This window comes from Salvelinus fontinalis, chromosome 15, assembly GCF_029448725.1.
Source record: "Salvelinus fontinalis isolate EN_2023a chromosome 15, ASM2944872v1, whole genome shotgun sequence".
Lineage (NCBI taxonomy): Eukaryota > Metazoa > Chordata > Actinopteri > Salmoniformes > Salmonidae > Salvelinus > Salvelinus fontinalis.
The window spans coordinates 1,514,935-1,536,353 of NC_074679.1; the positions used below are offsets into that span (position 1 = coordinate 1,514,935).

Below are 21,419 nucleotides of genomic sequence, written 5' to 3' on the forward strand. Positions count from 1 at the left end.
CAGCGAAAAGACAGCGAGTGCCTGTGTGATTGGCGCTCATCGTCTGTCCTCCCTTCTACAGGGGAAAGACAGCGAGTGCCTGTGTGATTGGCGCTCATCGTCTGTCCTCCCTTCTACAGGGGAAAGACAGCGAGTGCCTGTGTGATTGGCGCTCATCGTCTGTCCTCCCTTCTACAGGGGAAAGACAGCGAGTGTTTATCAGTTGTCCATACTGAAGCGGCAACAATTTCAGCCATTTTGTTTTTCACTGACTGAAAAGTTCTGTTTCCGAAATCCCTCATTTGTTTAGGAAACATTCCCTCAATGAAGAACATGTGACCAATAAAGACCTATAACCTATCATCAATACAGAGGATTATAACAAACTACAAACACCGTAACAGCAAAATGGATGCAGGGGACGTGAAAAACAAACTCGAAACAGGCAAATGTTTACTGGTTGCTCAGGAGGGGAAAGGGGAAGTCCGATGTGTGAAGACATTTGACTTAGTTGTGGAAACTACAGGAGATCAAGACAAAGGAGGCTATAGGAGCAGGCCTCCATGGTGGCTCTACAAGGCTGCTATAAGGAGGAGATCCAGACAAAGGAGGCTATAGGAGCAGGCCTCCATGGTGGCTCTACAAGGCTGCTATAAGGAGGAGATCCAGACAAAGGAGGCTATAGGAGCAGGCCTCCATGGTGGCTCTACAAGGCTGCTATAAGGAGGAGATCCAGACAAAGGAGGCTATAGGAGCAGGCCTCCATGGTGGCTCTACAAGGCTGCTATAAGGAGGAGATCCAGACAAAGGAGGCTATAGGAGCAGGCCTCCATGGTGGCTCTACAAGGCTGCTATAAGGAGGAGATCCAGACAAAGGAGGCTATAGGAGCAGGCCTCCATGGTGGCTCTACAAGGCTGCTATAAGGAGGAGATCCAGACAAAGGAGGCTATAGGAGCAGGCCTCCATGGTGGCTCTACAAGGCTGCTATAAGGAGGAGATCCAGACAAAGGAGGCTATAGGAGCAGTGTTGTGAGAGTATTGTGTATATATATTGTGTATATATATATATTGTGTATATACACTGCTCAAAAAAATAAAGGGAACACTTAAACAACACAATGTAACTCCAAGTCAATCACACTTCTGTGAAATCAAACTGTCCACTTAGGAAGCAACACTGATTGACAATAAATTTCACATGCTGTTGTGCAAATGGAATAGACAACAGGTGGACATTATAGGCAATTAGCAAGACACCCCCAATAAAGGAGTGATTCTGCAGGTGGTGACCACAGACCACTTCTCAGTTCCTATGCTTCCTGGCTGATGTTTTGGTCACTTTTGAATGCTGGCGGTGCTCTCACTCTAGTGGTAGCATGAGACGGAGTCTACAACCCACACAAGTGGCTCAGGTAGTGCAGTTCATCCAGGATGGCACATCAATGCGAGCTGTGGCAAGAAGGTTTGCTGTGTCTGTCAGCGTAGTGTCCAGAGCATGGAGGCGCTACCAGGAGACAGGCCAGTACATCAGGAGACGTGGAGGAGGCCGTAGGAGGGCAACAACCCAGCAGCAGGACCGCTACCTCCGCCTTTGTGCAAGGAGGTGCACTGCCAGAGCCCTGCAAAATGACCTCCAGCAGGCCACAAATGTGCATGAATGAACAGATGAATAGTTGTGCTGACATTTGAAAGCGCTTTTCCAGATGACGCAATCTCTATTCCACTCCACACTGCCCTTTCCCACCTGGACAAAAGGAACACCTATGTGAGAATGCTGTTCATTGACTACAGCTCAACGTTCAACACCATAGTGCCCTCAAAGCTCATCACTAAGCTAAGGACCCTGGGACTAAACCCCTCCCTCTGCAACTGGATCCTGGACTTCCTGACACCCCCCCCCCCCAGGTGGTGAGGGTAGGTAACACATCTGCCACGCTGATCCTTAACACGGGGACCCCTCAGTGGTGCGTGCTCAGTCCCCTCCTGTACTCGTTGTTCACCCACGACTGAGTGGCCACGCATGACTCCAACACGATCATTAAGTTTGCTGACGACAACAGTGGTTTAGCCTGATCACCGACAACGATGACAGCCTATAGGGAGGTCAGAGACCTGGCCGTGTGGTGCCAGGACAACAACCTCTCCCTCAACGTGACAAAGGGAGCTGATTGTGGACTGCAGGAAAAGGAGGGCCAAGCACGCCCTCATTCTCATCGACGAGGCTGCAGTGGAGCAGGTTGAGACAGTCAAGTTCCTTGGTGTCCACATCACCAAGGACCTATTATGGTCCAAACACACCAAGACAGCCGAGAGCATCCTGACTGGTTGCATCACCGCTTGGTACGGCAAGTGCTCGACATCCAACCACAAGGCGCTACAGAGGATAGTGCGTACGGCCCAGTACACCACAGGGCCCAGCTCTCTGCAATCCAGGACCTCTATACCAGGCGGTGTCAGAGGATAGTGCGTACATCCCAGTACACCACAGGGCCCAGCTCTCTGCAATCCAGGACCTCTATACCAGGCGGTGTCAGAGGATAGTGCGTATAGCCCAGTACACCACAGGGCCCAGCTCTCTCCAATCCAGGACCTCTATACCAGGCGGTGTCAGAGGATAGTGCGTATAGCCCAGTACACCACAGGGCCCAGCTCTCTCCAATCCAGGACCTCTATACCAGGCGGTGTCAGAGGATAGTGCGTATAGCCCAGTACACCACAGGGCCCAGCTCTCTCCAATCCAGGACCTCTATACCAGGCGGTGTCAGAGGAAGTTGCTAAAAATTGTCAAAGACTCCAGCCACCCAAGTCATAGATTGTTCTCTCTGCTGACGCACGGCAAGCGGTACCATAGTGCCAGTCTGGGACCAAAAGGCTCCTTAACAGCATGTACCTCCAAGCCATAAGACTGCTGAACAGTTCATCAAATGGCCACCTGGACTATTTACACTGATCCCTTATTCAATTATTTATTTGTGCAACGACTCTTGCACAGGCTATATGTACACTCACCGGATTCTAACACCACACCCTCACCCCGGACTCTAACCACCCACACCCCGGACTCTAACCACCCACACCCCGGACTCTAACCACCCACACCCCGGACTCTAACCACCCACACCCCGGACTCTAACCACCCACACCCCGGACTCTAACCACCCACACCCCGGACTCTAACCACCCACACCCCGGACTCTAACCACCCACACCCCGGACTCTAACCACCCACACCCCGGACTCTAACCACCCACACCCCGGACTCTAACCACCCACACACGATGCTGCTGCCACTGTTTATTAACTATGCATAGTCACTATACACCTACCTATAAGAACATATTACCTCTACTAACCGTACCTTTGCACATTGACTTGGTACTGGTACTCCTATACAGCCATATTATTTTGTTACTATTTTTCCTTTAGTTCATGTTACCTTTTATTTTTTTTTAACTCTGCATTGTTGATTAAGGGCTCGAAAATCAGCATTTCACGATACCTTTTGTATTCGGCACATGTGACAAACAAAATTAGATTTATAAAGCCCGGCACATTAACAGTTAGGCTATTAATTATAGACATAATTAAGTTGGAGTTTCCTCTCTCCTCACTGTTATCAGACAATAAGAGCTGTTGTCTCATCTCCTCCTGCCTCCGCCTCACTGTTCTCAGACAATAAGTCAAGGACTGTTGTCTCATCTCCTCCTGCCTCCGCCTCACTGTTCTCAGACAATAAGTCAAGAGCTGTTGTCTCATCTCCTCCTGCCTCCGCCTCACTGTTCTCAGACAATAAGTCAAGGACTGTTGTCTCATCTCGCCTCCGCCACACTGTTCTCAGACAATAAGTCAAGAGCTGTTGTCTCATCTCCTCCTGCCTCCGCCACACTGTTCTCAGACAATAAGTCAAGAGCTGTTGTCTCATCTCGCCTCCGCCTCACTGTTCTCAGACAATAAGTCAAGAGCTGTTGTCTCACCTCGCCTCCGCCACACTGTTCTCAGACAATAAGTCAAGAGCTGTTGTCTCATCTCGCCTCCGCCACACTGTTCTCAGACAATAAGTCAAGAGCTGTTGTCTCATCTCGCCTCCGCCACACTGTTCTCAGACAATAAGTCAAGAGCTGTTGTCTCATCTCCTCCTGCCTCCGCCACACTGTTCTCAGACAATAAGTCAAGAGCTGTTGTCTCATCTCGCCTCCGCCTCACTGTTCTCAGACAATAAGTCAAGAGCTGTTGTCTCATCTCGCCTCCGCCACACTGTTCTCAGACAATAAGTCAAGAGCTGTTGTCTCATCTCCTCCTGCCTCCGCCTCACTGTTCTCAGACAATAAGTCAAGAGCTGTTGTCTCATCTCCTCCTGCCTCCGCCACACTGTTCTCAGACAATAAGTCAAGGACTGTTGTCTCATCTCGCCTCCGCCACACTGTTCCCAGACAATAAGTCAAGGACTGTTGTCTCATCTCCTCCTGCCTCCGCCTCACTGTTCTCAGACAATAAGTCAAGAGCTGTTGTCTCATCTCCTCCTGCCTCCGCCTCACTGTTCTCAGACAATAAGTCAAGAGCTGTTGTCTCATCTCGCCTCCGCCACACTGTTCTCAGACAATAAGTCAAGAGCTGTTGTCTCATCTCCTCCTGCCTCCGCCTCACTGTTCTCAGACAATAAGTCAAGAGCTGTTGTCTCATCTCCTCCTGCCTCCGCCACACTGTTCTCAGACAATAAGTCAAGGACTGTTGTCTCATCTCCTCCTGCCTCCGCCTCACTGTTCTCAGACAATAAGTCAAGAGCTGTTGTCTCATCTCGCCTCCGCCACACTGTTCTCAGACAATAAGTCAAGGACTGTTGTCTCATCTCCTCCTGCCTCCGCCTCACTGTTCTCAGACAATAAGTCAAGAGCTGTTGTCTCATCTCGCCTCCGCCACACTGTTCTCAGACAATAAGTCAAGGACTGTTGTCTCATCTCGCCTCCGCCACACTGTTCTCAGACAATAAGTCAAGAGCTGTTGTCTCATCTCCTCCTGCCTCCGCCTCACTGTTCTCAGACAATAAGTCAAGAGCTGTTGTCTCATCTCCTCCTGCCTCCGCCTCACTGTTCTCAGACAATAAGTCAAGAGCTGTTGTCTCATCTCCTCCTGCCTCCGCCACACTGTTCCCAGACAATAAGTCAAGGACTGTTGTCTCATCTCCTCCTGCCTCCGCCTCACTGTTCTCAACACCAACATGCTGGTTAACTGTGCCATTATGCCCATCGCTACATGGTCTGGGAAAAGGCGCCAATTCAAAACCGCCCTGATGTTTCATAACCACGGACAGCTGCCACTAACCAATGTGGCAGAACGCGCATTTGTTATAGAATTATTGTTATAAGTGTAACACCATTGTTCTTAAATATTATAGCCATATACAATTTCAGTAGCACAAGTCTTAGAGTGCTGGACTGTGCCATCCCTACGGCCTCCACTACGGACCAGTCCTCTCAGGCAGGAGACTGTCATTTCAGTCGACCAACAGCTTACACAACTCAGGGAAAGTGTTGGGGTTTAATGGTCAGGGCGCCCACTCGCACCCTCGGTAGTCTGGGGTCAGGGCGCCCACTCGCACCCTCGGTAGTCTGGGGTCAGGGCGCCCACTCGCACCCTCGGTAGTCTGGGGTCAGGGCGCCCACTCGCACCCTCGGTAGTCTGGGGTCAGGGCGCCCACTCGCACCCTCGGTAGTCTGGGGTCAGGGCGCCCACTCGCACCCTCGGTAGTCTGGGGTCAGGGCGCCCACTCGCACCCTCGGTAGTCTGGGGTCAGGGCGCCCACTCGCACCCTCGGTAGTCTGGGGTCAGGGCGCCCACTCGCACCCTCGGTAGTCTGGGGTCAGGGCGCCCACTCGCACCCTCGGTAGTCTGGGGTCAGGGGCGCCCACTCGCACCCTCGGTAGTCTGGGGTCAGGGGCGCCCACTCGCACCCTCGGTAGTCTGGGGTCAGGGCGCCCACTCGCACCCTCGGTAGTCTGGGGTCAGGGCGCCCACTCGCACCCTCGGTAGTCTGGGGTCAGGGGCGCCCACTCGCACCCTCGGTAGTCTGGGGTCAGGGGCGCCCACTCGCACCCTCGGTAGTCTGGGGTCAGGGTGCTCTCACCCTCGGTAGTCTGGGGTCAGGGTGCTCTCACCCTCGGTAGTCTGGGGTCAGGGTGCTCTCACCCTCGGTAGTCTGGGGTCAGGGTGCTCTCACCCTCGGTAGTCTGGGGTCAGGGTGCTCTCACCCTCGGTAGTCTGGGGTCAGGGTGCTCTCACCCTCGGTAGTCTGGGGTCAGGGTGCTCTCACCCTCAGTAGTCTGGGGTTAGGGTACTGACTCACCCTTGGTAGCTTTGGGTTTAGAGTGGCAGCTGAGACAGTTGTGGAGGGGGCAGCGGAAGCCCTTGTTGTCGAACACCGTGAGGGCGTTGGGTCGGACGCAGGCTTCATGGTAGAACTTCCCACAATGCTGCACGTTACAGCGATGCACCTCCCCCTCCGACAGCTTACAGCTGAAACACTGGTGCACCCCTGGAGAGAGAGAGAGGGGAGGACAGACTGAAGGGGTTAACCTGCCACCAGTCATTACCTGAGCAGCTACAAACAAGCAGCCAGACTGATGATCTTACCTGAGGTGCAGTCTGGACAGAGCAGCTTGTCCTGTGGTTTGAGGGTGGATCCTAGACAGGACAGGTGAAAGGACCCACAGCACTGACCCTCACATGGCACCAAGTCCTCTCCAGCCTGCTCACACACCTACAACAAATACCGACAGCAACATAGTGAACCCCACACCGAACACAGTCAGCAACATAGTGAACCCCACACCGACAACAGTCAGCAACATAGTGAACCCCACACCGACAACAGTCAGACAGCAACATAGTGAACCCCACACCTACAACAAATACCGACAGCAACATAGTGAACCCCACACCGAACACAGTCAGCAACATAGTGAACCCCACACCGACAACAGTCAGCAACATAGTGAACCCCACACCGACAACAGACAGCAACATAGTGAACCCCACACCGACAACAGTCAGACAGCAACATAGTGAACCCCACACCTACAACAGTCAGACAGCAACATAGTGAACCCCACAGCGACAACAGTCAGCAACATAGTGAACCCCACAGCGACAACAGTCAGCAACATAGTGAACCCCACACCGACAACAGACAGCAACATAGTGAACCCCACAGCGACAACAGTCAGACAGCAACATAGTGAACCCCACAACGACAACAGTCAGCAACATAGTGAACCCCACACCGACAACAGTCAGCAACATAGTGAACCCCACACCGACAACAGTCAGCAACATAGTGAACCCCACACCTACAACAGACAGCAACATAGTGAACCCCACACTGACAACAGTCAGCAACATAGTGAACCCCACACCGACAACAGACAGCAACATAGTGAACCCCACACCGACAACAGACAGACAGCAACATAGTGAACCCCACAGCGACAACAGACAGCAACATAGTGAACCCCACACCGACAACAGTCAGCAACAGTGAACCCCACACCGACAACAGTCAGCAACATAGTGAACCCCACAGCGACAACAGACAGCAACATAGTGAACCCCACACCGACAACAGTCAGCAACATAGTGAACCCCACAGCGACAACAGACAGCATCATAGTGAACCCCACACCGACAACAGTCAGCAACATAGTGAACCCCATACCGACAACAGTCAGACAGCAACATAGTGAACCCCACACCGACAACAGTCAGACAGCAACATAGTGAACCCCACACCGACAACAGTCAGCAACATAGTGAACCCCACACCGACAACAGACAGCAACATAGTGAACCCCACACCTACAACAGTCAGCAACATAGTGAACCCCACACCGACAACAGTCAGACAGCAACATAGTGAACCCCACACCTACAACAGACAAGACAGCAACATAGTGAACCCCACACCGACAACAGTCAGACAGCAACATAGTGAACCCCACACCTACAACAGTCAGACAGCAACATAGTGAACCCCACACCTACAACAGTCAGACAGCAACATAGTGAACCCCATACCGACAACAGTCAGACAGCAACATAGTGAACCCCACACCGACAACAGTCAGCAACATAGTGAACCCCATACCGACAACAGTCAGACAGCAACATAGTGAACCCCACACCGACAACAGTCAGCAACATAGTGAACCCCACACCTACAACAGTCAGACAGCAACATAGTGAACCCCATACCGACAGCAGTCAGACAGCAACATAGTGAACCCCACACCGACAACAGTCAGCAACATAGTGAACCCCATACCGACAACAGTCAGACAGCAACATAGTGAACCCCACACCGACAACAGTCAGACAGCAACATAGTGAACCCCACACCGACAACAGTCAGACAGCAACATAGTGAACCCCACAGCGACAACAGTCAGACAGCAACATAGTGAACCCCACACCGACAGACAGCAACATAGTGAACCCCACACCAACAACAGTCAGACAGCAACCAAGTGAACCCCACACCTACAACAGTCAGTCAGCAACATAGTGAACCCCACACCGACAACAGTCAGTCAGCAACATAGTGAACCCCACACCGACAACAGTCAGCAACAGTGAACCCCACACCGACAACAGTCAGCAACATAGTGAACCCCACACCGACAACAGACAGCAACATAGTGAACCCCACACCTACAACAGTCAGACAGCAACATAGTGAACCCCACACCGACAACAGTCAGACAGCAACATAGTGAACCCCACACCGACAACAGACAGCAACATAGTGAACCCCACACCTACAACAGACAGCAACATAGTGAACCCCACACCGACAACAGTCAGCAACATAGTGAACCCCACACCGACAACAGTCAGCAACATAGTGAACCCCACAGCGACAACAGTCAGACAGCAACATAGTGAACCCCACACCGACAACAGTCAGACAGCAACATAGTGAACCCCATACCGACAACAGTCAGCAACATAGTGAACCCCATACCGACAACAGTCAGACAGCAACATAGTGAACCCCACACCGACAACAGTCAGACAGCAACATAGTGAACCCCACACCGACAACAGTCAGACAGCAACATAGTGAACCCCACAACGACAACAGTCAGTCAGCAACATAGTGAACCCCACACCTACAACAGTCAGTCAGCAACATAGTGAACCCCACACCGACAACAGACAGCAACATAGTGAACCCCACAGCGACAACAGTCAGACAGCAACATAGTGAACCCCACACCGACAGACAGCAACATAGTGAACCCCACACCGACAACAGTCAGACAGCAACATAGTGAACCCCACACCGACAACAGTCAGACAGCAACATAGTGAACCCCACACCGACAACAGTCAGACAGCAACCAAGTGAACCCCACACCGACAACAGTCAGCAACATAGTGAACCCCACACCGACAACAGCCAGCAACAGTGAACCCCACACCGACAACAGTCAGCAACATAGTGAACCCCACACCGACAACAGTCAGACAGCAACATAGTGAACCCCACACCTACAACAGACAGCAACATAGTGAACCCCACACCGACAACAGTCAGCAACATAGTGAACCCCACACCGACAACAGACAGCAACATAGTGAACCCCACACCTACAACAGTCAGCAACATAGTGAACCCCACACCGACAACAGACAGCAACATAGTGAACCCCACACCGACAACAGTCAGCAACATAGTGAACCCCACACCGACAACAGTCAGCAACATAGCGAACCCCACACCTACAACAGTCAGACAGCAACATAGTGAACCCCACACCGACAACAGTCAGACAGCAACATAGTGAACCCCACACCGACAACAGTCAGCAACATAGTGAACCCCACACCTACAACAGACAGCAACATAGTGAACCCCACACCGACAACAGTCAGCAACATAGCGAACCCCACAGCTACAACAGTCAGACAGCAACATAGTGAACCCCACACCTACAACAGTCAGACAGCAACATAGTGAACCCCACACCGACAACAGTCAGACAGCAACATAGTGAACCCCACACCGACAACAGTCAGACAGCAACATAGTGAACCCCACACCGACAACAGACAGCAACATAGTGAACCCCACAGCGACAACAGTCAGACAGCAACATAGTGAACCCCACAACGACGATAGTCAGACAGCAACATAGTGAACCTTACAACGACGATAGTCAGTCAGCAACATAGTGAACCCCACACCGACAACAGTCAGCAACATAGTGAACCCCACACCGACAACAGTCAGCAACATAGTGAACCCCACACCGACAACAGTCAGCAACATAGTGAACCCCACACCGACAACAGTCAGCAACATAGTGAACCCCACACCGACAACAGACAGCAACATAGTGAACCCCACACCGACAACAGACAGCAACATAGTGAACCCCACACCGACAACAGTCAGACAGCAACATAGTGAACCCCACACCGACAACAGACAGCAACATAGTGAACCCCACACCGACAACAGTCAGACAGCAACATAGTGAACCCCACACCGACAACAGACAGCAACATAGTGAACCCCACACCGACAACAGTCAGACAGCAACATAGTGAACCCCACACCGACAACAGACAGCAACATAGTGAACCCCACACCGACAACAGTCAGACAGCAACATAGTGAACCCCACACCGACAACAGTCAGCAACAGTGAACCCCACACCGACAACAGTCAGCAACAGTGAACCCCACACCGACAACAGTCAGCAACAGTGAACCCCACACCGACAACAGTCAGCAACATAGTGAACCCCACACCGACAACAGTCAGACAGCAACATAGTGAACCCCACACCTACAACAGACAGCAACATAGTGAACCCCACACCGACAACAGACAGCAACATAGTGAACCCCACACCTACAACAGACAGCAACATAGTGAACCCCACACCAACAACAGTCAGACAGCAACATAGTGAACCCCACAGCGACAACAGACAGCAACATAGTGAACCCCACACCGACAACAGACAGCAACATAGTGAACCCCACACCGACAACAACATAGTGAACCCCACAGCGACAACAATCAGACAGCAACATAGTGAACCCCACAGCGACAACAATCAGACAGCAACATAGTGAACCCCACAGCGACAACAATCAGACAGCAACATAGTGAACCCCACAGCGACAACAGTCAGACAGCAACATAGTGAACCCCACACCGACAGACAGCAACATAGTGAACCCCACACCGACAACAGTCAGACAGCAACATAGTGAACCCCACACCGACAACAATCAGACAGCAACATAGTGAACCCCACACCTACAACAGTCAGCAACATAGTGAACCCCACAGCGACAACAGACAGCAACATAGTGAACCCCACAGCGACAACAGTCAGCAACATAGTGAACCCCACACCGACAACAGTCAGCAACATAGTGAACCCCACACCGACAACAGTCAGACAGCAACATAGTGAACCCCACAGCGACAATAGACAGCAACATAGTGAACCCCACACCGACAACAGTCAGACAGCAACATAGTGAACCCCACAGCGACAACAGTCAGACAGCAACATAGTGAACCCCACACCGACAACAGTCAGCAACATAGTGAACCCCACAGCGACAACAGTCAGCAACATAGTGAACCCCACACCGACAACAGTAAGCAACATAGTGAACCCCACACCGACAACAGTCAGCAACATAGTGAACCCCACACCTACAACAGACAGCAACATAGTGAACCCCACAGCGACAACAGACAGACAGCAACATAGTGAACCCCACAGCGACAACAGTCAGCAACATAGTGAACACCACAGCGACAACAGTCAGCAACATAGTGAACCCCACAGCGACAACAGTCAGACAGCAAAATAGTGAACCCCACACCTACAACAGTCAGACAGCAACATAGTGAACCCCACACCGACAACAGTCAGCAACATAGTGAACCCCACAGCGACAACAGTCAGCAACATAGTGAACCCCACAGCGACAACAGTCAGTCAGCAACATAGTGAACCCCACAGCGACAACAGTCAGACAGCAACATAGTGAACCCCACAGCGACAACAGTCAGACAGCAACATAGTGAACCCCACACCGACAACAGTCAGACAGCAACATAGTGAACCCCACAGCGACAACAGTCAGACAGCAACATAGTGAACCCCACACCGACAACAGTCAGCAACATAGTGAACCCCACACCGACAACAGTCAGCAACATAGTGAACCCCACACCGACAACAGTCAGCAACATAGTGAACCCCACACCGACAACAGTCAGCAACATAGTGAACCCCACAGCGACAACAGTCAGCAGCATAGTGAACCCCACACCGACAACAGTCAGCAACATAGTGAACCCCACAGCGACAACAGTCAGCAACATAGTGAACCCCACACCGACAACAGACAGCAACATAGTGAACCCCACACCGACAACAGACAGCAACATAGTGAACCCCACAGCGACAACAGTCAGCAACATAGTGAACCCCACACCTACAACAGTCAGCAACATAGTGAACCCCACACCGACAACAGTCAGACAGCAACATAGTGAACCCCACACCGACAACAGTCAGACAGCAACATAGTGAACCCCACAGCGACAACAGACAGCAACATAGTGAACCCCACACCGACAACAGTCAGCAACATAGTGAACCCCACACCGACAACAGTCAGCAACATAGTGAACCCCACACCTACAACAGTCAGACAGCAACATAGTGAACCCCACACCGACAACAGTCAGCAACATAGTGAACCCCACACCTACAACAGTCAGTCAGCAACATAGTGAACCCCACACCGACAACAGTCAGCAACATAGTGAACCCCACACCTACAACATTCAGTCAGCAACATAGTGAACCCCACACCGACAACAGTCAGACAGCAACATAGTGAACCCCACACCTACAACAGTCAGTCAGCAACATAGTGAACCCCACACCGACAACAGTCAGACAGCAACATAGTGAACCCCAAACCGACAACAGTCAGCAACATAGTGAACCCCACACCTACAACAGACAGCAACATAGTGAACCCCACACCGACAACAGACAGACAGCAACATAGTGAACCCCACAGCGACAACAGACAGCAACATAGTGAACCCCACACCGACAACAGTCAGCAACAGTGAACCCCACACCGACAACAGTCAGCAACATAGTGAACCCCACAGCGACAACAGACAGCAACATAGTGAACCCCACACCGACAACAGTCAGCAACATAGTGAACCCCACAGCGACAACAGACAGCATCATAGTGAACCCCACACCGACAACAGTCAGCAACATAGTGAACCCCATACCGACAACAGTCAGACAGCAACATAGTGAACCCCACACCGACAACAGTCAGACAGCAACATAGTGAACCCCACACCGACAACAGTCAGCAACATAGTGAACCCCACACCGACAACAGACAGCAACATAGTGAACCCCACACCTACAACAGTCAGCAACATAGTGAACCCCACACCTACAACAGTCAGACAGCAACATAGTGAACCCCATACCGACAACAGTCAGACAGCAACATAGTGAACCCCACACCGACAACAGTCAGCAACATAGTGAACCCCATACCGACAACAGTCAGACAGCAACATAGTGAACCCCACACCGACAACAGTCAGCAACATAGTGAACCCCACACCTACAACAGTCAGACAGCAACATAGTGAACCCCATACCGACAGCAGTCAGACAGCAACATAGTGAACCCCACACCGACAACAGTCAGCAACATAGTGAACCCCATACCGACAACAGTCAGACAGCAACATAGTGAACCCCACACCGACAACAGTCAGACAGCAACATAGTGAACCCCACACCGACAACAGTCAGACAGCAACATAGTGAACCCCACAGCGACAACAGTCAGACAGCAACATAGTGAACCCCACACCGACAGACAGCAACATAGTGAACCCCACACCGACAGACAGCAACATAGTGAACCCCACACCAACAACAGTCAGACAGCAACCAAGTGAACCCCACACCTACAACAGTCAGTCAGCAACATAGTGAACCCCACACCGACAACAGTCAGTCAGCAACATAGTGAACCCCACACCGACAACAGTCAGCAACAGTGAACCCCACACCGACAACAGTCAGCAACATAGTGAACCCCACACCGACAACAGACAGCAACATAGTGAACCCCACACCTACAACAGTCAGACAGCAACATAGTGAACCCCACACCGACAACAGTCAGACAGCAACATAGTGAACCCCACACCGACAACAGACAGCAACATAGTGAACCCCACACCTACAACAGACAGCAACATAGTGAACCCCACACCGACAACAGTCAGCAACATAGTGAACCCCACACCGACAACAGTCAGCAACATAGTGAACCCCACAGCGACAACAGTCAGACAGCAACATAGTGAACCCCACACCGACAACAGTCAGACAGCAACATAGTGAACCCCATACCGACAACAGTCAGCAACATAGTGAACCCCATACCGACAACAGTCAGACAGCAACATAGTGAACCCCACACCGACAACAGTCAGACAGCAACATAGTGAACCCCACACCGACAACAGTCAGACAGCAACATAGTGAACCCCACAACGACAACAGTCAGTCAGCAACATAGTGAACCCCACACCTACAACAGTCAGTCAGCAACATAGTGAACCCCACACCGACAACAGACAGCAACATAGTGAACCCCACAGCGACAACAGTCAGACAGCAACATAGTGAACCCCACACCGACAGACAGCAACATAGTGAACCCCACACCGACAACAGTCAGACAGCAACATAGTGAACCCCACACCGACAACAGTCAGACAGCAACATAGTGAACCCCACACCGACAACAGTCAGACAGCAACCAAGTGAACCCCACACCGACAACAGTCAGCAACATAGTGAACCCCACACCGACAACAGCCAGCAACAGTGAACCCCACACCGACAACAGTCAGCAACATAGTGAACCCCACACCGACAACAGTCAGACAGCAACATAGTGAACCCCACACCTACAACAGACAGCAACATAGTGAACCCCACACCGACAACAGTCAGCAACATAGTGAACCCCACACCGACAACAGACAGCAACATAGTGAACCCCACACCTACAACAGTCAGCAACATAGTGAACCCCACACCGACAACAGACAGCAACATAGTGAACCCCACACCGACAACAGTCAGCAACATAGTGAACCCCACACCGACAACAGTCAGCAACATAGCGAACCCCACACCTACAACAGTCAGACAGCAACATAGTGAACCCCACACCGACAACAGTCAGACAGCAACATAGTGAACCCCACACCGACAACAGTCAGCAACATAGTGAACCCCACACCTACAACAGACAGCAACATAGTGAACCCCACACCGACAACAGTCAGCAACATAGCGAACCCCACAGCTACAACAGTCAGACAGCAACATAGTGAACCCCACACCTACAACAGTCAGACAGCAACATAGTGAACCCCACACCGACAACAGTCAGACAGCAACATAGTGAACCCCACACCGACAACAGTCAGACAGCAACATAGTGAACCCCACACCGACAACAGACAGCAACATAGTGAACCCCACAGCGACAACAGTCAGACAGCAACATAGTGAACCCCACAACGACGATAGTCAGACAGCAACATAGTGAACCTTACAACGACGATAGTCAGTCAGCAACATAGTGAACCCCACACCGACAACAGTCAGCAACATAGTGAACCCCACACCGACAACAGTCAGCAACATAGTGAACCCCACACCGACAACAGTCAGCAACATAGTGAACCCCACACCGACAACAGTCAGCAACATAGTGAACCCCACACCGACAGACAGCAACATAGTGAACCCCACACCGACAACAGACAGCAACATAGTGAACCCCACACCGACAACAGTCAGACAGCAACATAGTGAACCCCACACCGACAACAGACAGCAACATAGTGAACCCCACACCGACAACAGTCAGACAGCAACATAGTGAACCCCACACCGACAACAGACAGCAACATAGTGAACCCCACACCGACAACAGTCAGACAGCAACATAGTGAACCCCACACCGACAACAGACAGCAACATAGTGAACCCCACACCGACAACAGTCAGACAGCAACATAGTGAACCCCACACCGACAACAGTCAGCAACAGTGAACCCCACACCGACAACAGTCAGCAACAGTGAACCCCACACCGACAACAGTCAGCAACATAGTGAACCCCACACCGACAACAGTCAGACAGCAACATAGTGAACCCCACACCTACAACAGACAGCAACATAGTGAACCCCACACCGACAACAGACAGCAACATAGTGAACCCCACACCTACAACAGACAGCAACATAGTGAACCCCACACCAACAACAGTCAGACAGCAACATAGTGAACCCCACAGCGACAACAGACAGCAACATAGTGAACCCCACACCGACAACAGACAGCAACATAGTGAACCCCACACCGACAACAACATAGTGAACCCCACAGCGACAACAATCAGACAGCAACATAGTGAACCCCACAGCGACAACAATCAGACAGCAACATAGTGAACCCCACAGCGACAACAATCAGACAGCAACATAGTGAACCCCACAGCGACAACAGTCAGACAGCAACATAGTGAACCCCACACCGACAGACAGCAACATAGTGAACCCCACACCGACAACAGTCAGACAGCAACATAGTGAACCCCACACCGACAACAATCAGACAGCAACATAGTGAACCCCACACCTACAACAGTCAGCAACATAGTGAACCCCACAGCGACAACAGACAGCAACATAGTGAACCCCACAGCGACAACAGTCAGCAACATAGTGAACCCCACACCGACAACAGTCAGCAACATAGTGAACCCCACACCGACAACAGTCAGACAGCAACATAGTGAACCCCACAGCGACAATAGACAGCAACATAGTGAACCCCACACCGACAACAGTCAGACAGCAACATAGTGAACCCCACAGCGACAACAGTCAGACAGCAACATAGTGAACCCCACACCGACAACAGTCAGCAACATAGTGAACCCCACAGCGACAACAGTCAGCAACATAGTGAACCCCACACCGACAACAGTAAGCAACATAGTGAACCCCACACCGACAACAGTCAGCAACATAGTGAACCCCACACCTACAACAGACAGCAACATAGTGAACCCCACAGCGACAACAGACAGACAGCAACATAGTGAACCCCACAGCGACAACAGTCAGCAACATAGTGAACACCACAGCGACAACAGTCAGCAACATAGTGAACCCCACAGCGACAACAGTCAGACAGCAAAATAGTGAACCCCACACCTACAACAGTCAGACAGCAACATAGTGAACCCCACACCGACAACAGTCAGCAACATAGTGAACCCCACAGCGACAACAGTCAGCAACATAGTGAACCCCACAGCGACAACAGTCAGTCAGCAACATAGTGAACCCCACAGCGACAACAGTCAGACAGCAACATAGTGAACCCCACAGCGACAACAGTCAGACAGCAACATAGTGAACCCCACACCGACAACAGACAGCAACATAGTGAACCCCACAGCGACAACAGTCAGACAGCAACATAGTGAACCCCACAACGACGATAGTCAGACAGCAACATAGTGAACCTTACAACGACGATAGTCAGTCAGCAACATAGTGAACCCCACACCGACAACAGTCAGCAACATAGTGAACCCCACACCGACAACAGTCAGCAACATAGTGAACCCCACACCGACAACAGTCAGCAACATAGTGAACCCCACACCGACAACAGTCAGCAACATAGTGAACCCCACACCGACAGACAGCAACATAGTGAACCCCACACCGACAACAGACAGCAACATAGTGAACCCCACACCGACAACAGTCAGACAGCAACATAGTGAACCCCACACCGACAACAGACAGCAACATAGTGAACCCCACACCGACAACAGTCAGACAGCAACATAGTGAACCCCACACCGACAACAGACAGCAACATAGTGAACCCCACACCGACAACAGTCAGACAGCAACATAGTGAACCCCACACCGACAACAGACAGCAACATAGTGAACCCCACACCGACAACAGTCAGACAGCAACATAGTGAACCCCACACCGACAACAGTCAGCAACAGTGAACCCCACACCGACAACAGTCAGCAACATAGTGAACCCCACACCGACAACAGTCAGACAGCAACATAGTGAACCCCACACCTACAACAGACAGCAACATAGTGAACCCCACACCGACAACAGACAGCAACATAGTGAACCCCACACCTACAACAGACAGCAACATAGTGAACCCCACACCAACAACAGTCAGACAGCAACATAGTGAACCCCACAGCGACAACAGACAGCAACATAGTGAACCCCACACCGACAACAGACAGCAACATAGTGAACCCCACACCGACAACAACATAGTGAACCCCACAGCGACAACAATCAGACAGCAACATAGTGAACCCCACAGCGACAACAATCAGACAGCAACATAGTGAACCCCACAGCGACAACAATCAGACAGCAACATAGTGAACCCCACAGCGACAACAGTCAGACAGCAACATAGTGAACCCCACACCGACAGACAGCAACATAGTGAACCCCACACCGACAACAGTCAGACAGCAACATAGTGAACCCCACACCGACAACAATCAGACAGCAACATAGTGAACCCCACACCTACAACAGTCAGCAACATAGTGAACCCCACAGCGACAACAGACAGCAACATAGTGAACCCCACAGCGACAACAGTCAGCAACATAGTGAACCCCACACCGACAACAGTCAGCAACATAGTGAACCCCACACCGACAACAGTCAGACAGCAACATAGTGAACCCCACAGCGACAATAGACAGCAACATAGTGAACCCCACACCGACAACAGTCAGACAGCAACATAGTGAACCCCACAGCGACAACAGTCAGACAGCAACATAGTGAACCCCACACCGACAACAGTCAGCAACATAGTGAACCCCACAGCGACAACAGTCAGCAACATAGTGAACCCCACACCGACAACAGTAAGCAACATAGTGAACCCCACACCGACAACAGTCAGCAACATAGTGAACCCCACACCTACAACAGACAGCAACATAGTGAACCCCACAGCGACAACAGACAGACAGCAACATAGTGAACCCCACAGCGACAACAGTCAGCAACATAGTGAACACCACAGCGACAACAGTCAGCAACATAGTGAACCCCACAGCGACAACAGTCAGACAGCAAAATAGTGAACCCCACACCTACAACAGTCAGACAGCAACATAGTGAACCCCACACCGACAACAGTCAGCAACATAGTGAACCCCACAGCGACAACAGTCAGCAACATAGTGAACCCCACAGCGACAACAGTCAGTCAGCAACATAGTGAACCCCACAGCGACAACAGTCAGACAGCAACATAGTGAACCCCACAGCGACAACAGTCAGACAGCAACATAGTGAACCCCACACCGACAACAGTCAGACAGCAACATAGTGAACCCCACAGCGACAACAGTCAGACAGCAACATAGTGAACCCCACACCGACAACAGTCAGCAACATAGTGAACCCCACACCGACAACAGTCAGCAACATAGTGAACCCCACACCGACAACAGTCAGCAACATAGTGAACCCCACACCGACAACAGTCAGCAACATAGTGAACCCCACAGCGACAACAGTCAGCAGCATAGTGAACCCCACACCGACAACAGTCAGCAACATAGTGAACCCCACAGCGACAACAGTCAGCAACATAGTGAACCCCACACCGACAACAGACAGCAACATAGTGAACCCCACACCGACAACAGACAGCAACATAGTGAACCCCACAGCGACAACAGTCAGCAACATAGTGAACCCCACACCTACAACAGTCAGCAACATAGTGAACCCCACACCGACAACAGTCAGACAGCAACATAGTGAACCCCACACCGACAACAGTCAGACAGCAACATAGTGAACCCCACAGCGACAACAGACAGCAACATAGTGAACCCCACACCGACAACAGTCAGCAACATAGTGAACCCCACACCGACAACAGTCAGCAACATAGTGAACCCCACACCTACAACAGTCAGACAGCAACATAGTGAACCCCACACCGACAACAGTCAGCAACATAGTGAACCCCACACCTACAACAGTCAGTCAGCAACATAGTGAACCCCACACCGACAACAGTCAGCAACATAGTGAACCCCACACCTACAACATTCAGTCAGCAACATAGTGAACCCCACACCGACAACAGTCAGACAGCAACATAGTGAACCCCACACCTACAACAGTCAGTCAGCAACATAGTGAACCCCACACCGACAACAGTCAGACAGCAACATAGTGAACCCCACACCGACAACAGTCAGACAGCAACATAGTGAACCCCACACCGACAACAGTCAGACAGCAACATAGTGAACCCCACACCGACAACAGTCAGACAGCAACATAGTGAACCCCACAGCGACAACAGTCAGCAACATAGTGAACCCCACACCGACAACAGACAGCAACATAGTGAACCCCACACCGACAACAGTCAGCAACATAGTGAACCCCACACCGACAACAGTCAGCAACATAGTGAACCCCACAGCGACAACAGTCAGCAGCATAGTGAACCCCACACCGACAACAGTCAGAAAGCAACATAGTGAACCCCACACCGACAACAGTCAGACAGCAACATAGTGAACCCCACACCGACAACAGTCAGACAGCAACATAGTGAACCCCACACCGACAACAGTCAGACAGCAACATAGTGAACCCCACACCGACAACAGTCAGACAGCAACATAGTGAACCCCACACCGACAACAGTCAGACAGCAACATAGTGAACCCCACACCGACAGACAGCAACATAGTGAACCAGACACACCGACAACAGACAGCAACATAGTGAACCCCACAGCGACAACAGTCAGACAGCAACATAGTGAACCCCACAGCGACAACAGACAGCAACATAGTGAACCCCACACCGACAACAGTCAGCAACATAGTGAACCCCACACCGACAACAGTCAGCAACATAGTGAACCCCACAGCGACAACAGACAGCAACATAGTGAACCCCACAGCGACAACAGTCAGACAGCAACATAGTGAACCCCACAGCGACAACAGACAGCAACATAGTGAACCCCACACCGACAACAGTCAGCAACATAGTGAACCCCACACCGACAACAGTCAGCAACATAGTGAACCCCACAGCGACAACAGACAGCAACATAGTGAACCCCACACCGATAACAGTCAGCAACATAGTGAACCCCACACCGACAACAGTCAGACAGCAACATAGTGAACCC

The 21,419-nt window shown here is 51.4% G+C and overlaps 1 protein-coding gene across 1 annotated transcript in view; it reads right to left on the reverse strand.

Moving 5' to 3' along the window:
• Positions 1–21,419, reverse strand: part of nsd2 (nuclear receptor binding SET domain protein 2) — a 102,293-nt gene that overhangs the window by 39,258 nt on the left and 41,616 nt on the right. The window contains exons 10-11 of the mRNA XM_055862418.1: positions 6,608–6,734; positions 6,321–6,509 (exon numbers count right to left, since the gene is read on the reverse strand). Of these exons, the coding sequence (XP_055718393.1) occupies positions 6,321–6,509; positions 6,608–6,734 (316 nt within the window). The remainder of the gene's footprint in view (positions 1–6,320; positions 6,510–6,607; positions 6,735–21,419) is intronic.